Genomic DNA, 16,120 nt, shown 5'->3' on the forward strand with positions numbered 1-16,120 from the left:
CAGCATTGAAACACGTTCACAAACATTTTAAAACTTAATGCTATAGACCGGCCATGAAACCTAAAGTCATGAAATCATGCAATTTATTGAGGAGAGATTTAAAATATTGGGCTGGATAATATATGTTTTAAAAAATGTGTGTGTATGTACATTTAAAACGCTGAAAAATTATTTATAGATAATAACTTTTATGTTTTTATGATTTTATGTTTAGAATAAATTTATTTTATGTTATAATTTGTTAATACATTTATTTATTTCTAGAGTCATCATTCAAAGTTTGTGTTGAACCTTAGTTTTCAAATAAAAATCTGACTTATTGGGATTACATGAATTTCACATGTTCTCATTTCAATACTGAATGATATTCAATGGGATAAAATTGCTATTTTATTTGAAATTGTTTTTGTGATATTTTTGCAATATTTTTAAATATGAGAATAGGATAGAAGCACACTCTTTTGACTTGGGACAGTAAGCAACTACCTAGAACAGTCTATCAACCACCCATGAGCAAACTCCGCTAGCAATATCTTTCAGACTAACATTTGGCATTTATTTATTTAGCTCTCACACATTTCCAAACAAGCATCCACAAACACAACCAAACCGATATCAAACACGAGACCTCTGGATTTATGACACATTCACACTGTTTAAACCTATGCATGGCATTCACTGCACTGACCCCTCGCTGACACTGGTTTTGCATGAGTAGTTGACACGTCACCTTCTGAATTATTCTATTACCGCTCAACTGCAGCTCAACCGCATCTCGCTGGCCTCAATCTGGACATGAGTGAAACAAGGCTGCTTCATGCTTGCTCAGAGTAATCTAAAACAGAGGCATAATCAATTACAGAAGACAGACGTGATGGATATACCTAGAATGAGGGGTAACATTCTTCATCAACGTGGTCTTCTGCTGTCTAGTTGGTGCAAAAGTTACATGGAAGTCTAAAAGCGAGATGTTCTTTAACACCAAAGTGTACACGTGTCTTGCATAACGTGTATATTAGTGAAGAAACGACAGCTCTGATGTGCATAAAACACTTTCCTCTAGAAATTTAGTTCTGGTATATTGGTTCAAAAAAATAAATAACCATATAATATTTTGATATTTAACGAAGGTTTCCTCTCATGATGTTGTATTGAAAAGGCTGTTGCTGTAAAAGGTCACATAGGCACTTCTGTGCTCGTAGGCTGAGGTCAACTGGCCCAGCACCCTCAAAAGCCATGCTGTGACAGCGACTGTACTGGATCTCTCTGGGTCGTTTTTAAACAGACTTAGCATTAGAGTGATGGCTAAGCTTCTCCATGGTGTAATTTAGAACCCAATTTCACAGGCGGCTGCCTCCACTGCAGTGAGAGAGAGAGAGACAGAGAGAGAGACGATAAGGGGAGACGTTGTATACACACTACCATTCATAATATTGGGGTCAGCAAGATTTTTTTCAATAAATTTATACTTTTATTCAGCAAAAGATGCATTAAATTATCAAAGATTACAGTAAAGACTTTTCACACTTTTGCAATTCTGTTATTTTGAATTTTCTATTTATAAAATCATTCTAAAAAAGCAGCATAACAGTATTGTTTTCAACACTGATAATAAGGTTGATTTGTTTTCTTCAAATATCTGAATGATTTCTGAAAGATCATGTGACACTGAAGAGTAATGACTCCAGAAAATTCAGCTTTACATCAGAAGAATAAATTACATTTTTAAAATTATTAAAATATAAAAGTAATAATATTTCACTAATATTACTATTTTTAGTGTTTTTATTTATTTTTATTTATTTTAAATATATATTTTTTATATTATATATTATATATATATATATTGTGATCAAATAAATACAGCCTTGGTGAGCTTAAAAAAAACTTTTAAAATATTTAAAAAATTACCAACCAAAATGTTGAAGTCTATCTATCTATCTGTCTGTCTATCTGTCTGTCTGTGTGTGTGTGTGTCTGTGTGTGCGCGTTTTTGTGAAAAGTCAGGACATAGATGTGTATAATGACAAAGGTATGACATAGGTATTACAAGGTGAAGGTGACATCTCAGGACATTGACCCATGTCCCCACTTTTCAAAACGCTTATAAATCACTCAGAATGAGGTCAGGGGAAAGTTGAAATGCACAGTCTCCTGTAAGGGGTAGGTTTAGGTGTAGGGTTGGTGTAGGGCAATAGCACATACAGTAAGTACACTATAAAAAGCATTATGCCTATGGGATGTCCCCACTTTTCACAAAAAGAACATGTGTGTGTGTGTGTGTGTGTCTGTCTGTCTGCCTACATGTCTGTCTGTCTCTGTGTGTGTTTGTGTGTATGTGTGTGTGTGTGTGTCTGTCTGTCTATGTATCCATCTCTAATTCCAAGCTACTACAATAAGTAGCTACATGCACTACATTAAAGCTATAAGGGAAAATATTTTATAATAGCCGTCGTTATTTTAAATATAATCTATAACCAGAACCACAAACTAGAATAAACAGAAATGTTCATACCAGAGTCAAATATATATATATATATATATATTAATTAATGGGAAGTAAATGCCACTGTAGCATTTGAACGTGCTAAACCACTACTCATTAAATAAAAGTAGCCTGTAACTAGAGCTACAATGTTTTGAAAGCAGTTGAGATTCTATTACAGTATTGAAAAAAAGTAGTGAAGTTATCAGATTTTCTGCTTTTAGCTAGTAGCACCACAACACTGCTCTGTAATCCTAAAATCAAGTTATTTATCTTTTCTCCCACCAAGCATTTAAACATTTATTAGTAGTGAAAGAATTAATCTGTGCAATCGCCAGCCTCTTTCATGGTGTGTGGATCCATTGTTCCCATTATTGTTTCCTGAAAAATAGCATAAACACTGCTTTCTGAAACACATTTTTTAAAGAAATACTTTTATAAGCTGACATCCCACAACTTCTAGTCCAACAAGCAAAATGTGAGTATTCACAGGAACATTATCTGTGCATAACTAGGTAAATCCCACAGAGAGAAGATCCAATAACACACACTGGTGGTAAAGAGTCACTGCAACATTAATGGCTGAATGTGGCCAAAATGCAGATCGATTCATTAAGCCATGTGGAGCTGGGGCAGAATTACATGAATGCAACTAATGAAATGCTAATGAAAATTGGACAGCAGCATTCATGCACATTAAACAAATTACCCCATAAACACACACACACACATACATGAATGCTACTTTTTTCCATTTAGATCTGGAGCAGAGAATTCATTATGATATGTAATATAATTACAGTTCACATAACAATAAATTAAATGTGAGGATTCAGATGACTTGTGCAAAAAAAGTGCTTCTCTAACAAAAAGACAAATAATCAACAAGGGTCAATTAAGTCAAGAGTCTGTTTTAGATCATGCTGCTGTAATCTGTTTCTTGTGAACATCAGAAAATAGTGTTCGTCTGGCCCAGAGTGGCCATCTCTGCTCTATAAACACCTGGCATCAGCACTATTCAACCTCTGCCAACGTCATGAGCATTCAATGAACAATCCTCTCAATTACAGTACAACAATATCAATCCAACTCCCAGGGGCTGTGTAATCTAGTTCTCACTCACTCAATCCCACAAATCCAAAGCCAGAAACACTCAACCCATAAATGGTTCAAACTACAAGCTATAATGAATTTAATGTCTGAATACTCAACTAATCACTCCACAGTGTAATATATAGTAAATAAATACTAATGTCTTAATAATTACCCCTGCTGTTTTTAACCTTTCCACCACTGGGACAGACATTACAGGAAATAATGTAACCATATCACTTATTAGTCTAATATTATATATATTAGGGCTGTCAATCGATTAAAATATTTAATCGTGATTAATCGCATGATTGTCATGAGTTAACTCGTGATTAATCGCAACTTAATCGCACATTTTTATCTATTCAAATGTACCTAAATTGAATACTTTTCAAGTTTTTAATACTCTAATCAACATGGGCATGGACAAATATGAATGCTTTATGCAATATGTTTATTATTAGTGAAACCATAGTTAATAGAGCCTGAAGAGTAGACATGTTTCATAGGTCATAAATGTTTTTCAAAGAACTTGTTCATGTCTATTAGACACATTAAAAAAAGAACATTGAAATACCAGGTTCCTATTACTTCTCTTTCTTTGCATTGAGCAATTTACTTACACAAATCTGTTTACATTTTCGCATGACAGGGCAGCTCACTTCTTCTGAACATGCAAAATGTACATTTATTATTTATTATTACATTTGTTTGCCTCTCTGTGCATATACTGTATTTTGATGCAGCAAAACTCAATAAAACTGTTTTCATTAATATATTTTACTGTTTCTGTTGTCAGACAATGGGATGAATATGAAATAGTGACTGAAACGCGACCCATTAAGACTACTTAACCAGCTTTCCCTTCCAAGATGTTAATCTGCACAAAAACCCTGATTTATAATTGAGCCATCATCTGATAAAATCAAATAGGCTACACATAAGATAAAGACAATAGCTGTGCTGTGAGTTCGGCTGTACTTGCATGTAAAATTAGAGAAGCAACATAATATCTGTTTTAACTGAAAGCACTGCTCCTCTGCAGCTCGCTGAACAAAGCAGACGCACAGAGAGAGAAAGAGGTGTGCGCGCGCTGGGAAAGAGAGACCTCACGCTCGTGCAGCAGTACTAGAGAGTCTCAGAAACTAAATAAGGTTTGGGAAAACCCTAAAGATTGGTCGCTAGGCGCTTTTTGAAAAATAAAAAAAAGGAAAATAAATAAAGTTGCTAAAGGGGTCGGAAAAGTTGCTAAGTTGGCTACAGGCTAGGCCACGGGTAAAACAGAAAATATTTGCAAATATATATTTGCAGCAGCAGTATTTCTTACATGCTCACAGCAGCAAGTTGTGGATGTATTAGTAGCAAGTCTCGGTACTTGCTCTGCCACCGTAGCAGCAGCGTAGCAGATCTATTCCGCCAAGATCAAACACATTAACATTGTCATGTACATGCCAATCCCCCTGAGAGTTGTCATGACTAATATATATATATATATATACATATGTATATATATATATATATATACACATACACAAAGTCATGGCCGAAAATATCGGCACCTTGCAATTCTGTCAGAAAATGCAACACTTCTCTCAGAAAATTGTTTAAATTGCAAATGTTTTGGTATTCACGTGCTTATTGTTTTTGTTTGCACTGCAACCACACAAAAAAACAGAGAAGAAAAGTCAAACTTGATAAAATTACACACAGAACTCAAAAATGGACTGGACCAAATTATTGGCACCTTGTCAAAATTGTAAGAAATAATTGCTTTTCAAGCATGTGATGCTCCTGTAATTTGTATTTAGACACACATGTGGCAAGTAACAGGTGTGGGCAATATAGTAATCACACTTGCAACCAGTTAAAATGAAGAAAAGTTGACTCAACCTTTGTGTTGTGTGTCACACTGAGCATGGAAAAAAGAAAGAAGTGAAAAGAGTTGTCTGTGGATTTGAGAGAAAAAATTGTGGAAAAACATGGACAATCTCAAGGCTACAAGTACATCTCCAGAGATCTTAATGTTCCTGTGTCCACTGTGCGCAATATCTATAAATATATATACAAATATTACACTTATCACTTAAATATTACCTATCTTAATATATTTTAAAAATATATTCTTCAGTGTCACATGATCCTTCAGAAATCATTTTAATATGTTAATTTGATCAACAACAAAAAAAACTTATCAGCGTTAGAAGAATGTTGTTGTGCTGCCTTAATATTTTTGTGGAAACTTTGATACTTTTTCAGGATTGTTTTATCAATAGAAAGTAAAAATTGAACCCCATAAGAACATTTTCTCATTAATAGCGCTGTCCCTTAAATATCATGTCAGAGTAAGGACATCAAAGCTGTGTGCGTTCAGCCAAAAATAATCAGTTAACATCACTGCTTGATAATAGCCTATTGCAGCTATCATGTATAAAATGAAAATAATAATCAGCCTGAATTCTAATATTGGTGCATCCCTAATTAGTACCAAAGTGTGCAATCTTGATGATGCTTTATGAAAAATCAAGTCAGCTCTGTGTTACAGCTTGAAAAGAGTACAAGACAAATAAAACCAACAGTCTGTGCTTAATTAAAAAGTTTCTACCTCTCCATCTAAAGGAAAAAATTAAAAGCTAACAAAAAAATGCGTTGTGTGTGGGCAACCATTAAAAGACATTAAGATAAATGGCCATAACACTACACTAAGCGCTATTGTTAATAAAGCATAGTTTGTGAAATAAATCAAAACACTAGGGGCAAAACAGTTTGCTTGGTGTGGCTCAAGTGTGAAAGAGCCTGATTTGCATATGAATACAGACGAGTAGTAAATGTACCATATTGTACAGGCATATTCAAATGAGGCAAGCCCCACGTCTCCACGATTAATTTTAGAGGGACAATAGATGCTTGAAAGCTTCATTGTCGGTCGGTGACAGATCCAGGTAAGCACTGTGGGAAACACAAGTTAAATATATCATGGTGTAACATAGAAGAAAAGGGAAACCATGATGGAGTCAAAATCTGGGAATATCAGGAAACGAACAATCCTTTTGCTAAAAGAGCAAGTTTCCTTCCAATTGACCTCAACACAACATTCATTTCTCTGTGCTTAATACATATTGTTTAAAGAGCAAGAGTATCTGGGTACTTCAGAGTATGTGTATGTTTTTGGTTTGTTTGTGTGTGTGTGTGTGTGTGGTAGGCAGCTGTAGGCTGTGGACGGAGTGAGTGATTGCAGCTGTCCTCTTCTGCGACAGGTAAGACTGCTATCAAGAGATAATGAGCCCCAAGATGGGATCTGCCATTAATTCAACTTGACCATCACCACACACAGCAGTTCATCGCTTCCCAAATGTGCTAAATATCAAAACATACCTCAAATCAACCTTAAGTTGAAAGTTTAAACTGCTATGTTCATTTCGAGGCACCGAACCAGATAAACGGCGACATGAACACGTCATTTCGGATGTTGGGATGATGTAAACAGTTGCTGAGCAAGTTAAAGTTTGTAAAACTAACATTAACATCTGCAGTCTACCATATCAGCGTTGGGTGACTTTAGTTAAAGAGACACATTTACGCAACATGTCATTACAAACCAGTTCAGCAGTTGGGTTCTGAAAGTAAAAACACATTTTCTCTATACGGGAAATTGATTTTTTAAAAGACAAACTTTTAAAAACAGACCTACTGTGAGCTCCAAATTTGTTAATCGATGGTATATGCCTTTGTTTATGCCATCTGTTCGCATTATTCTCATTAACTTGTTTTTAAAATAATCTTAGTGGTGGAAAAACTATATTACCCATGATGCCATACAGAAAATTCCACCAAGTTGCTAAGCCGTTGTGAGCAAATAGCACAACATATATTGTTTCAAATATACTGTTTCTATAGATATAATCAACAACTTTAAATTAATAGTTTTATATTTTACAATGTTTTTAATTCGATTATGTTATTCATTTCATGGGGTTTCATGGGATTGTAGTTCTACGAGGTGATTCACCTCGTAGCTGGTTGGTTTGGTTCATAGCTTATATTGCTTTAGAGGAGACTTTTTTAATGAATGAAAAAATACTTCTGGAACCAACACTGCTGAAAGTGGGCAAGCACTAATGAACTCCATTTCTTTCCTTCTTTCTTTAGTGAAAATGAAAACAAAATATTCAGATAGCATTGTATCCCATTGACTTTCATTGTATGAACAAAAGTACTTTTTTTTCCCCAAAAAATATCTTCTTTATTGAAGCCCACTTCCACCACTGAATTAAAAAAATAAAAGGCAATTGCGACTTTTTATCTCACAATTCTGACTTTTTTCTCGCAATTGCGAGTTTAATTGCGATTTCTTTCTCAGAATTGCGTCATATAAACTCGAAATTCTGACTTTTTTTCTTAGAATTGCGAGATATAAACTCACAATTGCGAGTTATAAAGTCAGAATTGCGAGAAATAAATAAACTAGCAATTCTGACTTTTTTTTTCTCGTAATTGCGAGTTTGTATCTCACAATTCTGACTTTTTTTCAGAACTGAGATATAAACTCACAATTGAGAGTTATAAAGTCCAGTTCTGAGGAGAAAAAAAGACTGATATGTTCTCAGAATTGCGAGTATATATCTCACAACTCTGACTTTATAACTCGCAATTGCGAATTTAAATCACGCAATTCTGAGAAAAAAAAATCATAATGGCCAGTTTATATCTCGAAGTTCTGACTTCATTTCTCAAAATTGTGAGTTTATTTGTCAATTCTGAGAATTTTTTTTTTTTTTTAATTGCAACATGTAAAGTCGAAATTGCGAGAAAAAAGTCAGAATCGTGCAGCAGCAGATCAAAAGTTGCAATAACCTTTTTTATTTCTTATTCAGTGGCAGAAACGGGCTTCCATACTTCTTTTACCTTCCTCTGAGGAAAGAAAGAATAATGGTTTGGAATGACATGAAGACGAGTAAATGATAACAGAATTTTCATTTTTGACCAGGGCTTTTATTAATCATTACCATGACTTTCACACGACAGCAGATCTACAGAAAACCACCATGAACTTATTACAAGGACAATCCTCCTGGAGAAGCATGGGGTTAAGTGCCTTGCTCAAGGACGCAGTGGTGATAGCTCAAGGCCTGCCCCTTGAGAGGTTCAAACCTGCAACCTTTTGTTCTCCAGCCCTGATCTTTAACCACTAGGCTAATGCCAGAGAATTTTGAAGGCATCTACACAAGACCTTTGTCCCCATCACTGAAGGACACATATCATTAGTTTCCTTCATCTGCTAGTATTTATGACATCTGGCTTGCTGCAAACACACAATATATGCCCAATGTGAAGTGAACTACAACCTGCTAAAGCATTAAATGATTGTAAGAAGTGTCAACAATATCCCAGTGTCATCCACCTTTTTTAAACTTTTGTCATGGTGAACCTGGATAAATCTAAATCAAGCAGAGTAGAGGGTGTACATATGTTTTGAGGTAACAAATTAAAATGAGTTGAAATTAATATTTAAAAAAAAAAAAAAACTGATTACAGAAGACAAAGTCTTGAAAATGCTTTAAGGCATAGTTTGCCCAAAAATTCTGTCACTATTTAATGCATTCACTAAAAAGGAACAGCAACTATCACTATCAAGCCCTATATGAGTAATGAAATGAAAATAAACATTTACATTAAGTTTGTTGTGATTATTTTTTTATGATTATTTTACTTTCTTTCATGTAAAGCACTTTGAATTACCATTGTGTATGAAATGTGCTATATAAATAAACTTGCCTTGCCTTAGTTTAAGTTTTTGTCATTTTGTTGGGTTTTTTGTTGTTGTTTGTTTTATTAGTGTTTCTTTTTCATATAATTATTTTTGGTAACACTTTATTTTAGGGTCTCTTAATTAGTTGCTTATTAGCATGCATATTACTAGAATATTAGCCATTTATTAGTAGTAATTAAGCACATATTAATGCCTTATTACATCCCTAATCCTGCCCTTAAACTTAACAACTACCTTACTAACTATTAATAAGCAGAAAATTAGGAGTTTATTGAGGGAAAAGTCGTAGTTAATAGTGAATAAGTGTTCCCTGTTCTAAAGTGTTACCTTATCTTTTATTCCGGTTTTATTTCCGTTTAATTTTTTAATTTAATTTTTTTTTTAACATTAGTTAAGAAATATTGCCTTGGCAACTAATTGAAATAAATCATGTTTTTTTTTATTATTTCAATCAACGTAAATGTGTTTTAATAGTTTATTTAATGATAACAACACTGCTTGAAATATAGTGCAGAAGTCATGTGGAGTATTTCTATGATGATTTTAACGGTGCTTTTTTTTGTCTGTTTTGGAGTCAGACAGCCCTGGTTCCCATTAATGTTCAACGTATAAAGCAGATCAGACATTCTTCTAAGCATCTTCTTTGGTGTTCCACAGAATAAAAAAATATGGGTTGGAATGACAAATAGTGACAGAATTGTAATTTTTGGGTAAACTATCCCTCAAAGGCCATATACACCAGTAGATAATCGTAAAGAAGGTCTTTTTACCCGTTTTGTCAGATTATTTCAAGAGCTGCAAAACATGTTAAAGCTTCCCTCGACTGCCTGATCCAGCATCCTCACGCTTCTTAGGTGTAACCGAAGACTGAAAAGCCATAGCATATGATGTGATGGATCATCCTGTGACAAGCTTTATTTAGCCTTCTCCTAATTCACTTCGCCTCTCCTCCACCTAGCCAGTGGCAGAAACCATCCCTCTCTTTCTTTTTGCCCCTTAATCTAATCCAGTCTGTTTGTTTTGCTCGATGTTAAAGTACAGATCAATTGTGTGAGTTATGAAATGACATTACGGCGGCTCAGACCCGTCTCTCCCTGCCAGACGACATCTCGTCCTTCTGAAAATTACCCCCTCTGATTTATCGATTCGTTCTCACTCTCGTTCTCGCACTTACACGTACACATCCAAACTCAAGACAGCCGAAAAGTAGGACAGTCAACCACCAGGGATAAACTTTCTCTGACACTCAATAAGACAGAAAATAAAGAGGATGAGACACTTCGGACTATAGGTGCACCAATGTGAGTTTCCAAGAGCCAATTCCATAGAGACTATGGCATTCATTAACTGTAACATTTAATTGAAAGTTTTTTTCATGGTAATTGGCACTCTGTTTAATGCAGAATAAAGGCAAGCATGTGAAAGCAAAAGATTACCAATGCAAACTTGATTGTGCAAGACACTGTCACATTCAATACTGCAAGCACACTGTGTTGCATTCTCAGCATTGCCACAGAGGGCGCTATTGCAGGCGTCAGCATCTTTATGATCACAATATTTATGATCCACTTTCTCTTTCAGGTTATGGTGAAGCAACAGTTTAAAGAAAAGCTTGCTGACTTGCTGAATGTTTAAAATCAGCTACCTTAAACACACATGCGGTACACATCTGAAACCAAAAAAAAAAAAACATTAAAAACTTGTTTTCTCTAAATTGTCAAGGTAATATTTCACATTATCATTTAACAACATAAAACAATAAAAAATAAAAATATTTACATTTATTAAAGAAAATTATAAAAAAGACAAAAACACCAAGATTTTAACTAAAATTACATTTACAAAAAAAAACTAATTCAAAATATTAATAAAAACTACCTGAATGATACTGAAATAACTTTTAAAACAACACTAAAACACATTAAAAAAAAAAAAAAACTTTCCTAGAAGCCAGGCACTGAATTCTACACAAAATGCTACTAAAGTTTACGTAAAATATATAAATCATTATAAAAATATATATATTGTAAGTTTAACATGGTCAATAAGGCAAGGTCAGAAGTTTTTTTTCTTTTACTTGCTCAACGTATTTTGAATTTTCACTGCAAAAATCTGCCCCCCAAAAATAAATTTAAAAAATGAAATTTCATAGCTGTAAAGAGCAAAAAATATTATTTTACAAGAAAACACAATTTCAGTCTTTCTACTTCAAAATTTCATGTTTAATTCAATGTGTTACTTGCAGCTTCTTTGTAATTATTTGTGAAATTTACTCCTTTACAATTTCGGAGTGAAAACTGTTTCCAACTAAATCCTACATGATTTTTTTTCATTGCTTACGGTATCTTGTACTTGACTTTTATGGTCTGTTCTCGAAGCTTTTATGGATCAATGTACAGCAATACTTTGCTCACGACCATTTGACCCGATTCAGCTTCTAATCCTTTTGGATTGACAAGCACATCAAAGTTAGATATCGGAGGTGGTGGACCAGGGTGACTGCATTTTTCTGTGGACATGTGTCTCCTACAACTCTGTGTAATAATGTAATTGTAAAACTATTGTTCCATAACATTTTGAAAAATGATTTTCAGAAAACGGCTTGTACGCTCCCCTGCTTTCACAAGGAAATGGCGGCAATGCACAAACACTTCAGACGTTTTCGGAATGAAATGGACGACATTGCACAGATGATGAAGGGCAGGATTTTTACACCATTTAGCAAGCCAGAGTTGTAATCATAAAATAATGTGCTCCAGTGACCCAAATCTCAGGTTACTTTGTCAGAAGCATTGCACACACACATACAAACACAGGTACATACTGGGAAAATCATTCACACGCTCGCCACTGCCTCAGGCACTGAGTTTGTTGAATTATAGCCCCAACATGCAAAGAAAAAGGGGACGAAATATAAAACATTTATTATTTCACAATTAACCTGCAAGCGATAAAAAACTGAGAGACGGCAGAAAATCGCATGCAGGTCAAATTCGCATGGGAATTCCTGGAAGTTTCCAAATTTAGAGAAAAATTCTCCAATGTCCTTTTTTGGAGCCTGTGGCTAGGTGGCTCGAGTTATGACCTACTTTTCCCCTTTCCTGCTGGACTACAAATTAAGGGAACTTAAACAAGGAGAGCAGTGCAATACAAGCTTTTATCACCTTCCTCACAGTCAAATCCATAATACCAGCTTCTCTGTATTGCTAGGATAGAAATCAAAGCAATTATCCACAAGATGCTATGAATTGCAGTCATTTTAACATTACTTTAAAGGGAGTCGGGCACAGCATGAAATGTCCTCATTTTTCAAGCAGCAGCAATAGAAATATGACAAAAGACATCATTTTTATAAATAATTTATCACCAAGAGTAATCACAATAAACAATTCTTCAGCCAAGCAGTAATAAGTAGAATTTAACTGATATGCTGACAATTACATTGGCTATTTCACAATGGATGAGCAATATTTGGTCAGATTTAAAGGGGCAGTTCACCTAAAAATGAAAATGCTGTCATCATTTACTCACTCTCGTGTCATTTCAAACCAGTATCAGTTTCTTTCTTTAGTGGAACAGAAAAGAAGATATTTGAGAAACGTTTTATATTCCACAAAAAAAAAAAAAATTAATTAAAAAAAAAAAAAAGTCGTACATGGTTGAAACAACATGAGGGTGAGTAAATGATGACAGGTTTTTCTATCCCTTTAAGACCCAGAACTATATGGTTTCAAATGTAATATTTTTCACATTGATCGCACTCTTTAGAGTTTATTTTATGAGGTTGTTTGCATTAGTGGATAAATATCTGTTTAAAATAGTTTTTGCTTGTAAACGGTGCTTAATCTGTGCACATTTCTCTCCTCATTCAGATGACATGACTTTTTCACTGGAGAAAGCAATTAAGAACTCACAAAGGTTTGAAGTAAAAAAATATCTTGATGGATTTGTTTAGTACAAACACAGCATTTTGCTTCATACTGATTACTTGTGGAATAATGTGATGTTTTTATCAGCTGTTTGGACTCTCATTCTGGCGGCACCCATTCACTGCAGAGGATCCATTGGTGAGCAAGTGATGCAATGCTAAATTTCTCCAAATCTGTTACGATGAGAAAAACTCATCTACATGTCTAGGATGGCCTGAGGGTGAATCAGTTTTCAGCAAATTTTCATTTTCGGGTGAACTATTCCTTTAAAATGTGTCTCTTAAAATTTTGCCTCTCATACTCGTCATCAGTCATGTTTGAATAAATGAGGAGTGATGCCTGGCTTCTAAAATGAGCATGAAAGTTATGCCATTAAGGATTATGCCTGCAATATATCATGTATCAATCAACAATACATCATCTCAACTTTTTCATTTTCCAACACCTGGGCAGGTTTTGAAAAGAGAAATGACTGGGCAGAAAAAACAGACGCTGACACATACAAATCCTTTATGTCTAATTTTGGGTCAAACCCAACTATAATTGTTGCAAATGCAGTCTTTTATAGGCAAAGCTAGCCATTTTGCTTCAATGAGCAGTACATTCCATTGCAAAAAAAATTAATTTTTCTTCTCTCTGGAAAGCATATTAATATTTACAAACTGAAAAATGCACAGAAAACATCCACTCACCATCCACTCTGAAATGATGATGTCCACTTTATCCACAGGGAGGTCAATTTCCTCTATTCTGCCCTTGATCAACGTGATGGTGTCTTCAAGTTTATTTGATCTAGAGAAAGCAAAAATAAACTTATTATCTAACACTTATAGTAGATGCCGGTATATTGATTATATTAACTCAAATTTTTGTTGTTGTTGCAATTGTTCCCATGAATAAAATAAAATAAAATAAATTAGAAAATGAATAAATAAATGATAAATTAGAAAATGCATGTTACTAGATTTGAACACCTCGTCTGAGACAATGAATGTTAATTACGCTAATTTGGCCGGGAGTCAATCTCCTCAAAGACGGCTGATAATTAATCCAAATTACACACACCACAGCGGACTCACCAGGACAACAACACTAACGGTCCCAATTTGACAGCACCTCCTCCCATGACCTTTTGCACTAAGGGTCAGCAAACTACCGTTCACCTGAGTGTTTGTGTGTAAGTGTGTAAGCGTGCATGAATACCCCCCATCCCCCCTTATTTAAAATGATCGCTCCCATTTTGACCGGTAAACCTCAGCATCAATCTCTCTAAATACTCCATTATCATGACAGCTAATGTTACTAGGGACAGAGTCATTACTCAAGGCTGCGGAGCGCATTTCTGCCCAACCGATCCTTATCTCTGCACCTTCGCGCTATCACACTCTTCCAGAATCCCATTGTAGCGCTCCCTCTATCCGCCCCTCCTTCAGCGGACTGTCTTGAGCTAGGAAACACTAATCTCATTACTGGGTTAATTTAGAGGACAATGTCAGCTACGGGGGGAGAAAGAGGAGGAGGAGGGGGATTTGGGATGCTCTAATACTTCCCTCCACTGGATGGTACTTGGTTTAGGGAATATGATCCAAGTATATTGATCCTCTGGGACTAATGATTGGATTTAAGCTGTAAAGTGACGATAGCAGACTGGATTATCCACCAAATCACCATCATGACTGGTGTTAAACGGTGTAATCTAGGGAATAAGTACCTAAATTGTAGAGATCATGTGGGGATTATCTGGATTTCTGCTGTAAATGCTCCTAAAACATTAATAAAGACACTTACGGAACAAAAAGCCAGGGCAACATTTCACACAAATAGCCTAGGTTTGTGAAAAACAAGTTTTTCATTTGATTCTAGATGATTCTTGATTTAGAATGACTTCTAGATCACAGACAAACATATTATAACATGCATTTATCAAGGATACTTGATTGCTTTTGCCCATTAAATATCCAGAAGTTCTTCAAAAAGTATTTAGTACATATTTTTTATCCTATAAGAATTTATCATTAAGTCCAAGACTTGCACCTGCATTACAGAAATAGTCCATATTAAATATCTAAAAATGTACAAGTTATTGATTTGTAAGTTAGGATTTATTTTGAAAATATTTCCACTCAGAAATTGCTAGTAAATTTCACAAAGAAACTATGAAATGATAAACATACTGTTTAAACGTGACATTTTTAGATATAGTTGTAAAAAAAAAAAAAAGCAGTGTAAGGTAAAACAGGTGCTTCAATAAATAATGTAAACATAAATAATGTAAACAAAAAAAAAAACTGGTATGGAAACAGTTTCCACTTAAAATTTGCTAATAAATTTCACAAACAATTACAAACAGCAAGTAAAACATGGAATTAAACATTACGTTTTGAAGTAGAAAAACTGACTAGTGTTTTATTGTAAAATGTACTCCAGTCATCTGTGTTTTAATTATTTCTTTGAAAAATCACATTTTACATTCTTGGCTTCCCTCATTTTTAGTCACTGTAATAATTAAGTGTTTATTTAATACCTCTATATTGCTTTTTTTGTATATATTTTGCATAAATTGAGATACTTCATTCTCGCCTCTATAAAGCTGCATAAAGCATCATGCACGTCAGAATACCACCTCTGTATGTAGGATGTAGGAGGCCTCGGCCCAACAGCGGCCCAGCGAGCTGTAAAATTAAACTTCATTTTCCTTTCATCCTCCTGCCTGCTTCGACTCCTCAGACTTACATAATAACAATAACCATAATCAAAAAAATCTCCCAGAGACACCTCATGTGGCGAACACATCTCAGTTCCAACAAATAAAACTATATTTCTGCTTCTGGATGAAATGGAAGTGCC

The 16,120-nt window shown here is 34.7% G+C and overlaps 1 protein-coding gene across 2 annotated transcripts in view; it reads right to left on the bottom strand.

Moving 5' to 3' along the window:
* prmt3 (protein arginine methyltransferase 3) overlaps positions 1-16,120 on the bottom strand; it is a 49,696-nt gene that overhangs the window by 25,746 nt on the left and 7,830 nt on the right. For both annotated transcript variants that reach the window (XM_058782806.1, XM_058782805.1), the window contains exon 10: positions 13,966-14,065. In XM_058782806.1, the coding sequence (XP_058638789.1) occupies positions 13,966-14,065 (100 nt within the window). The remainder of the gene's footprint in view (positions 1-13,965; positions 14,066-16,120) is intronic.

The sequence above is a fragment of the Onychostoma macrolepis genome, chromosome 07 (genome assembly GCF_012432095.1).
Source record: "Onychostoma macrolepis isolate SWU-2019 chromosome 07, ASM1243209v1, whole genome shotgun sequence".
In the NCBI taxonomy this organism is placed as follows: Eukaryota; Metazoa; Chordata; class Actinopteri; order Cypriniformes; family Cyprinidae; genus Onychostoma; species Onychostoma macrolepis.